Genomic DNA, 8,617 nt, shown 5'->3' with positions numbered 1-8,617 from the left:
AAAATCTGTGTCTATTACTAAACAAAACAGAACAAAAATAATATCATAAAATAGAATTCAAATGAATTTACTTTATTTTACCGGATATAAAGTTGTAAAGCGTGCACGATAGCATAGAATTGCATGATATATGTAGAACGTTTAAATAGAACATTTTTGTTCTCGTTTATTCCTTAACTTTTTCTGCTTTGTTTGCGATAAGATGTGACCTGTTTTCTGAAAAAGATAAGCGGAAGGAAAAACGGAAACTTTAAAGATGACGCGGCAAAACTTAGCTTAGAGATATAAAAATGCAACGAGCATTAATCGTTACTTCCGACGGGTCTAAAATTAATATTCTGTATCTCTATACGATAGAGAGCCGCCGGCGCCTATTTTCGATGAACGATGAAATTGGGTCTCTGTCCGGCTCGCTCCGGACGGGTAAACAGAAAAATTAGAACGAGAAGGGAGACAGATAGAGTTTGTGAAATCGGATGTTTGGCCCACGTTCGAAAGTGCGCGTCTTGACCGCCGAAAATAGTCCGAAAGTAAGCGCGCTTATCTAGCGGTCGCGAAAGAGGCGCATAATTACTAATTACGCACGCATAATTACACGTGATTCCGCCAAGTGGCCTTTACAATGACATCCACGCATCAAGTTCAGCAGTATAGAATAAAGATACACGCAATTGCCCTTGATCCACATGCCGTGTGTAGTATATACGACTGCTTATGATACGACCATGGGATTCGTATTAGATAACCGTGGTGATAGAAACACGATGATAATGCGCATTCTGATGCGCAACCGAGTGTCTTTTCTTCGGAAGACAGATAGGGGAGGGGGAGGTATCTTTTTACGAGTCCGAACGCGATGTGCGAAGTGTCGATTATCGGAGAAATGTTTGCGTACACGAACGTAACGTAATGTTACACATTATTCAAGAGGAAATTGCTGATAAGCTGTATATAGAGGATATCCGAGCTGACTCGCATATTTATTATAAATAGATTAGAAGTTTCTCGACGACCTCGATCGCCGCATTTCTTCTCTGATATTTCGTAAATTCGAGAGAATCAGAATTATGAAATAGATATTCAACGTGGAATTACGTATATCATGCATATATACATATATATAATTTTATGTATATAATTTCACGTTAAATTTCTTTTATACGTCTGATTCTTGAATAAAAATTACATTAGAATCGATCTGTCGAAAAATACATAATCTCCTGTAAGATTATCATATTTTTTTTTCTACGAGAATATTACAAACTTAATTAATTCTTATATTTTAGATTTTCGATATGGAATACAATACTGGGATCGTCGTTACTGACGATGCCATGGGGAATTACGATGGCCGGATTCTTTCCTGGAATCATCCTCAACCTGCTGATGAGCGGTTTGTGCCTGTACACCGCTTACCGTCTCGTAGCTGCACACGCTTATCACGGTAAAAGAATCTTCCATCGCAAAATTTCTATCGCAACGTGCGACGTAATTAATGATACTGCGATGAATTACATATAGGTGGTGGAGCAAATGTAGAAGTCTTAGACTTGTGCCGAATATACATCGGCAAATGGGCGGAACAAATCGCTAGAATCTTTAGTATTGCCGTACTGTTGGGCGCAACCATAGCTTATTGGATATTGATGGCCAATTTCCTGTACAATAGCGTCAATTTTATTTATGGTAAATATTCTTGTTCCGAACAAGACGCGAACAAAGATCCTTGCGGAATTATCTTGGAATACGGTATTCATTTTCCAGATAGCACGGCTGGCTGGTCGACGTATTCTGCATCTGAGAACATTTCGCATAAAGAAGGTACATATACATATATAAATACAAAATCTTAACTTATTCCTCAAGAATAACGTGTTTCCAGTTTGGTTTTATCGCTTGGATTACAGTTTTGTGCCCGAAAGAGATCCGAGACAATAACACCATTCTGACTCGCGAGAAAACGTTTGATACGCTGGGACCAGCTTGGGATTTGCACAATACGGTGCCTGTGTTTCTGGCTCTACTGATATTTCCCCTTTTAAATTTTAACAGCACGACATTTTTCACGAAATTTAACTCTCTCGGTGAGTATACATATACGTTAGTCACCTTTATATTTAATATACCATTCGAATGTTCTCTTAATAATATCTCATCATGCAACTCTAATTAAAAATCTGTCATTATGAGATATAAGTTTTTAATATAATCTTACAGGAACGGTGTCAGTCATGTATCTAGTTGTTTTCGTTGTGATAAAATCAGCATCGTGGGGCGTCAACATGGACCAAGCCGAATGGGCAATAAGTTGGATAATACGGCCCACATTTCCGGCGCTTACCGGAATGCTAGCAATGTCGTTCTTCATCCACAACATTGTAGTCAACATAATGCACAATAATCGCGATCAAGAAAAGAATGTTAGTTCTTTTAAATGCATTTTTTTTTACTCCATTTGTACCTTTTGTGGAGATTAAATAGAAAAACGATTTTATTTTTAGGGGAGGGATTTAACCATAGCCTATCTCCTCGTCACGTTAACTTATATCATCGTTGGAGTATCGTTTTTCATGTGTTTCCCACTGCCTAAATCGTGCATAGAAGATGTAAGTACGCACAATATTTTTCTGCGGAAACGATAAAATATTTAATATGACATGATATAAAAATTTCTCTATTTTCTAAACTGTGGATCTTGTTTCATTTCAGAATCTACTGAATAATTTTCAAAAATGGGATGGCCTCACGCTAGGTGCTCGTATACTGCTACTTTTCCAATTGGTGACTGTCTATCCTTTGCTCGCATACATGCTACGTATCCAGTTACTTTCGTGGATATACAAAGGAGCGTCTAATAGAGCCTTAGTGCTCTTCATTAATCTCATATTGGTTTCTATATGTATCATCTTCGCGACATTTGTACCCTACATTGGGACCATTGTCAGGTATACCGGCGCTTTAAGTGGACTTATCTATGTTTTCACTTTCCCGTGTTTACTGCATTTGTCCATTTTGAAAAAGGAAGGAAAGCTAGGCGTGTGTTCGGTATTATTCCACTTAGCAATACCGGTTATCGGATTTTTAAATCTCATGGCTCAGTTCTTCATCATAGATCGTTGAGCACATTGTTTTAAATCTTATAGACTGTGCGACTACATTTATATTTGATATTAATTATTTATGAATGCAATTGTGTATATCACTATGAACTTTAAGAAAATTCTGTAGTGTTCGAAAATTATACTAAAAATAGGTAGATTTAAATAGGTAAAGAAGTGTTGGGCACAAAATACAGTTTTCATTGCATTTGAGCAGTCGATTATAACAGAAATTCATAAGTTGAATTGAAAAATGTATTAAAGTTCAAGATAGCACAATAGAAATTATGTATTAAGTCAGCTGTTTTATAAAACGTAATAAATAACATAATTTATTTAATTCCTCGCGACACATTAATCTAAGAGAGATAGATTTATTTTCTTACTGTGAATATATAAAGACGCATCAATGTCAACTCTACTTTATGTACTTCAATAAACACATGTAGTATTAAATGTACAATTATTTTTATATTTCTTAGTATAATTTATTCGATCTAAATATCTATCCTCGTTACCTCAAAATTCATCTCTGAGGTATTTTGTAAACCCAAACGGTGTCAACTCCATGTCCAATCGTCACAACGGGACGCGTGTTAGGAAGAGGAAATCTGCATGCGATTACGAGAGAATCTCTACGCAACTCGGTATTGAACTTCTTTTCGATATCTCCCATCTGTAAAAGACTTGTTTTCTCTCTCAGAGTGTCACGACAAATATTGATAAGAGAACTTACCATTTGATCTACACCAAATATAACGACGTTGTCATAGTTTCCTAGATGATGTTTCCATAAATCCTGCTTGAGAAACGCAGTCTCGCTCGACAGACCGTTGATCAGCGCCTGAAGCCTCGAATACCATACCAGCCAGGTATTTAACTCGATACCGTGGGCCTTAAAGCCACGCTTTGCTGCCGCGAGAACCTATTTACAATTAAATTATCTCAATCGTCGTGTCGGAAGGGTGGAAAAATTTGTCCCCGCGCGCAATCTCTGTTTTGCATTCACGGTGTGAAAACAAAAATGTTTTTTCCACGCGTGACTCCGTCACCTCGCGATTATCCATATACTCACAATACGTCCGTCGCCGCTGCCGAGATCGATCAGGGAGCCGGAGCGGCCGTTCAACGCTCGAATAACATTCTTTATTTGTTGACGCGTGGCCGGCACGTACGGCAAACATATCTTGCGAAACGCAGGACTCAGAAATGGAAAACACACGACGCTGATCGCTGTCGCAATCCCGCCTGGCAGCAAAAGAAAACCAGCGCCTGTTATTAACGTCTCAGCGATCAATATATTAATTTCAATAATAAAAACAATATCAATATGTACCAACGAACCTGTAGCTGCAATAAAGAATAAGCCGATCTTCGACGACTTTCGCGTCTCGATAGGAAGCTCCATTTCGATCAGCCTCACTAATGTAGCTCTTTTTTTACATTATGAGACATTTATACTTGAAGGCGCTCTATAAATGCCAAACGTGTATGTATACATACAAGCTTGAAATCATAGGCTCTACGTTGACACTCGAAACTTCATGTTTCCCAGACAATCGTCTGCCTCTTGCACATCGTCCTCGTTCCACGGGGACCACGGGCACCGGGCACACGGGTTTCCACGTGCTAAGCAGAAATCGAAACTAACCTGACCCGCGCCAACCTGGCCAACCATGCTTACGTTGAGCAATATAGGCAGAGACCTCTGTTTCTGACTGCCATGTGACAGCAGACCGCTCTCAGGTTTCTCTCTGATATAGGTTATCGCGCCAGATACGTGAGTTTTCACTTGCGCAATACACCGCGCTGAATATTTTTAATCTATTTGCGCGCAGAACGACGCGTGTGTTTAAGCGCATTTTTTCCATAGCAGAAACATTCTCATCCGTACACCTGTTGACGCCGCGCGTTCCGGACGGCATGGCGAAGAGTTTGAGCGCAAAAATCGGCCCGTCGATCCTGAACGCCGACCTGGCGCAGCTTCACGAAGAGTCGCAAAAGTTGCTGGACAATGGTGCGGATTACTTGCACTTGGACGTGATGGACGGTCACTTTGTTCCCAACCTTACGTTCGGTCATCCGATTGTGAAATGTCTTCGTGGTAAAATTAAGGATGCCTTTTTCGAGACGCATATGATGGTGTCCAAGCCGGAGCAGGTACGAACGCAATTGTTTTCCGACAGACAAGAGAGAATTTTTACGTTTATAATTTAATTAACAATTTAATTGAAATAAATAAATAATTACAGTGGATCGAGCCCATGGCCGACGCCGGTGTAGATCAGTATACGTTCCATGTGGAGCCGGTGGAGGATGTTCCTCTAGTTTGCAGGAAAGTGAGGGAAGCGGGAATGAAGGTGGGCATTTGCTACACAAAAATTAATACCTGTTAACTTTTAATTAACGATATGAATTTTTAAAAACAGGTTGGTGTGGCACTCAAGCCAGGAACACCCGTGGACGTGGTGACGGACTACGCGGACCTGGCGGACATGATCCTAGTGATGACTGTGGAGCCTGGTTTCGGTGGGCAAAAGTTCATGGAGCCGATGTTAAAGAAAGTGGCGTGGTTAAGGGAGAATTATCCTGGATTAGACATTGAAGTCGACGGCGGGGTTGGACCAGCCACAATTGAAGCTTGTGCAAAGGTATAATTTGTCACAGATTACTGCACGTATAAATTCTGTAAAAAACCCGGCTCGCGTTGCAAAGATAAGTTATCAATCGTTTTTCACGTTGACGTTACTTTTCAGGCTGGTGCTAATATGATCGTATCTGGCACGGCTGTCATAGGTTCTGCCGATCAAGCCAAAGTAATGACGACTCTCAGAGACACGGTAAATTGTTATTTGGGCCACGATCGTTCAACGTAGCGACGACAACCGAGGATATTGTAAATACACAAAGCATTCCTGAGATAAACTTGCGATAGACACATTTTATATATACAATATACAAAAATATATATGTACAAAGATCTGTATTTTTGATACAGTGATGGTTGACGTGATAAAATTCAACATGACTTTAGAGGAAACATGAAGTATTTAGCTCATTTTTACCAATCGCAATGCTGCTATTTTTTTAAAGATTCGTTTGCGATTTCTTTCGCCACTAATTTAGTCCTCAATTCGGCTAGAGTCAGGAGAATAGCTTCTTCCGTTCTAATCGTTCGTGATCCTTGCTGCGGGCACACGTTGACGTATTTATGAAAGACCAGCGACGGATCGTCAACATTTAAATGCGGATCCACGTCGACGGCGGCTTCCAGTCCGGCGAGGCCTCCGAATACTACGAGACAGTGGCGATATTCCAAGCTCTTTGCTCCTATCTCGTCGATCGATGTTCCCTTATCGGACGTTCCGATCGTCAGGTCGTATCCTTCCTTGTACTGACAATTTGTCAGCACCTCTGTCAGATTCTTCGCCAGTTTGACAGTGTAGCCCCAGTAGACGCCGGTTTCTGCACGTGGCACGTTAGGCGGCACAATGATACCCCTCAGTTTCTTCCGGTTCGGCTGCTCCGGCGGTATCTTCACCGTCACCCTTAGCCCTTGCTTCAGCACCTTGTCCACGTGAATCTCGTTCAACAGTCCCACGTTCACCTGGGAGCCCCTGCCGACCTTTATGGGCTTATTGGTGACTATACCCTCCCGATACGGGAACTCGTCCTCCTGTCGCAGATGATGCGGCGCGTCCAGCGGGTTCAGCAGGCCCGCGTACTGCAAATCCTTGTGGAGCGGAAAGAAGTACTTTCTCAGGTACTGCGGGCACTCGAGGTACTGCAGTATCCTGGCCAGCTGCAGACAACCGAGCCTGGCCTCGCCCAGCGCGTCGTCCTTCCTGATCTTCCGCTTCTCGTCCTCCGTGATCTCGCCCTTGTCGTCGAACACCACGATCTCGTCCACCTGGTAGATGCACGCGGCGCGCGCGATCTGTCCCGCCAGGTAGGTGCGCAGCTCCGGGGATTGCGCGTTGTCGAGGATCGACCCGGGTACCGCTACGGTGACGGTGCGGAGGTCCCTCTGTTCGTATCTCGCACCACCTTCCGCGTGTTCCTGCGCCTCGTTCTTCGACACCTTCTCGAGTTCGTCCTTCTTCGTCTTCTTCGTCAATTTCTCTTCCCTCCACTGTTTCCGTAGTTCCTTCCGTTTACGGTTGTACTCTCTCCAGTTTTTCACCTCGGGCTTCGCCGCCGACATTGTTTCGGTTCGAAGCTCGCGCTTGATCTCGCGCGACCGGCAACGCTCCCAGGAGTCGAGCTATCAGGACGACCTAACCTCCAAAGCGCTCTGACGGACGTACGACGCACGTGGACGGATACAACAAGTGTGTAGGATGAAAAAGGTAAGAAAAGGTAAGACAAGGTAAGAAAATAGCACATCTGTGTTAATAGACAGAACCTCGAAAAGTTGGAAGACAGAGGAGGGGCGCGTTCAGCAGAACAAACCGCTCAGTAGCGATCGAACGTGATTGGCTCTTACTTTTAGACCGAGCAAATCAGCGTGGCGTGTTGATAAGACGACACTCAACAGTTGTGTCTGCTGAACGCGGCCAATATATTATACGCGCGGAGAATTATTATGGCTACCGTGAGGAGGTCGTTTTCCTGTTTGCGATTACATAGCGTTACTCTGAGAAAATTATAATTTTTAACGTAGCTTAATATTTGTAACATCTTTAGATACTTTTAGATAGCTGTAATTTATTCATTATACTTAGGCTGTCTAATCGATGCTAAATATCGATCAACATTTTCATTTCTTAACTGCTTTATAAATCTAAGAAATAAATATTCCTATATATATGATCCAATTATCATTTTCATACGATATAAAACTTTGTAAAAATTTTTCTTTTTTATTCTTACCAGATATCTATAGAGATACTGGAAACTTCTGCAAAAAAAAAAAAAAAGATATTATTTTTTGTATAGTATTATTTAAATTTAAAGGTAAATGCATGCTTAGAAAACAAAAATATATATGTAAGTATATATATATATATATATATATATATATATATACTTGAAGTTAAAAAATCATTTAATTTGAAATTTATTGGAGATATAGGCTTGTAGTTCATTTTTAATATAGGAGAGTAATATATAATACTCTCAATGTTATTTTTAAATATATAATATATAGTCACTTTTGATGGGCGGCAGTGTGGTCTAGTGGTAGAGCGCCAGACTCGTAATCTGAAGAACCAGGTTCGAGTCCACTAGGAGCCATGAAGCATGGAAATGTTTTTTCCGATAGCTGCGCCCCTCCGTGCAAGATAGGCTCTTGTGCGGAGAAAACTGGGCTCCGTCTTTCGGAAAGAGACGTTAAGCCGTTGGTCCAAAGGGTGCTGCTGCGCAGCAATTTCCTTATCAGCCAAATGCAGATAGAATCTTCTCACCTGCAGCAAAATCGACGAAATGTGATCATAATTGATAGTGTGTTCCGTTTGGTCGTGTTCTCGATAGTCCGCGGATCAGAGCGCAGCAAAATATATTATCTGCTGCTTGTCTCG

General features: G+C 41.5%; 4 protein-coding genes across 9 annotated transcripts in view; 2 read left to right on the top strand and 2 right to left on the bottom strand.

Moving 5' to 3' along the window:
- The window catches only part of LOC112459615 (sodium-coupled neutral amino acid transporter 9-like), a 12,031-nt gene extending 8,461 nt beyond the window's left edge, over positions 1 to 3,570 (top strand). For all 5 annotated transcript variants that reach the window (XM_025023795.1, XM_025023792.1, XM_025023793.1 and 2 more), the window contains 7 exons: positions 1,287 to 1,444; positions 1,522 to 1,686; positions 1,765 to 1,821; positions 1,908 to 2,084; positions 2,218 to 2,420; positions 2,502 to 2,606; positions 2,710 to 3,570. In XM_025023795.1, coding sequence (XP_024879563.1) covers positions 1,287 to 1,444; positions 1,522 to 1,686; positions 1,765 to 1,821; positions 1,908 to 2,084; positions 2,218 to 2,420; positions 2,502 to 2,606; positions 2,710 to 3,120 — 1,276 coding nt within the window. In that variant the 3' untranslated portion in view covers positions 3,121 to 3,570. The remainder of the gene's footprint in view (positions 1 to 1,286; positions 1,445 to 1,521; positions 1,687 to 1,764; positions 1,822 to 1,907; positions 2,085 to 2,217; positions 2,421 to 2,501; positions 2,607 to 2,709) is intronic.
- Positions 3,571 to 3,599: 29 nt separating this feature from the next.
- Positions 3,600 to 4,761, bottom strand: LOC112459621 (protein FAM173B). The gene is made up of 4 exons (XM_025023803.1): positions 4,443 to 4,761; positions 4,174 to 4,346; positions 3,835 to 4,023; positions 3,600 to 3,774 (listed from the first exon to the last, which is right to left on the bottom strand). Exons 1-4 carry the CDS (start codon positions 4,504 to 4,506, stop codon positions 3,625 to 3,627), a joined length of 576 nt encoding a protein of 191 aa, XP_024879571.1. The 5' UTR covers positions 4,507 to 4,761; the 3' UTR covers positions 3,600 to 3,624.
- A 34-nt stretch (positions 4,762 to 4,795) lies between these two features.
- On the top strand, positions 4,796 to 6,138 carry LOC112459620 (ribulose-phosphate 3-epimerase). 2 transcript variants are annotated; one of them, XM_025023802.1, is made up of 5 exons: positions 4,796 to 4,878; positions 4,975 to 5,258; positions 5,351 to 5,458; positions 5,528 to 5,749; positions 5,855 to 6,138. In XM_025023802.1, exons 2-5 carry the CDS (start codon positions 5,022 to 5,024, stop codon positions 5,972 to 5,974), a joined length of 687 nt encoding a protein of 228 aa, XP_024879570.1. In that variant the 5' UTR covers positions 4,796 to 4,878; positions 4,975 to 5,021; the 3' UTR covers positions 5,975 to 6,138. The 2 variants fall into 2 exon arrangements, with proteins under 2 accessions (XP_024879570.1, XP_024879569.1); XM_025023801.1 differs by having other exon boundaries at positions 4,799 to 4,878; positions 4,972 to 5,258.
- Positions 6,025 to 7,653, bottom strand: LOC112459617 (putative methyltransferase C9orf114 homolog). Its single transcript, XM_025023799.1, has one exon. The coding sequence runs from the start codon at positions 7,300 to 7,302 to the stop codon at positions 6,178 to 6,180; it is 1,125 nt and encodes a 374-aa protein (XP_024879567.1). The 5' UTR covers positions 7,303 to 7,653; the 3' UTR covers positions 6,025 to 6,177.
- Between the last annotated feature and the right edge of the window lie 964 nt (positions 7,654 to 8,617).

The sequence above is a fragment of the Temnothorax curvispinosus genome, unplaced genomic scaffold (assembly GCF_003070985.1).
Source record: "Temnothorax curvispinosus isolate PA1 unplaced genomic scaffold, ASM307098v1 QBEX01010032.1, whole genome shotgun sequence".
Classification (NCBI taxonomy): Eukaryota; Metazoa; Arthropoda; class Insecta; order Hymenoptera; family Formicidae; genus Temnothorax; species Temnothorax curvispinosus.
The sequence above is the reverse complement of the archived record's forward strand: the minus strand, read 5'-3'. Positions and strand labels throughout refer to the sequence as shown.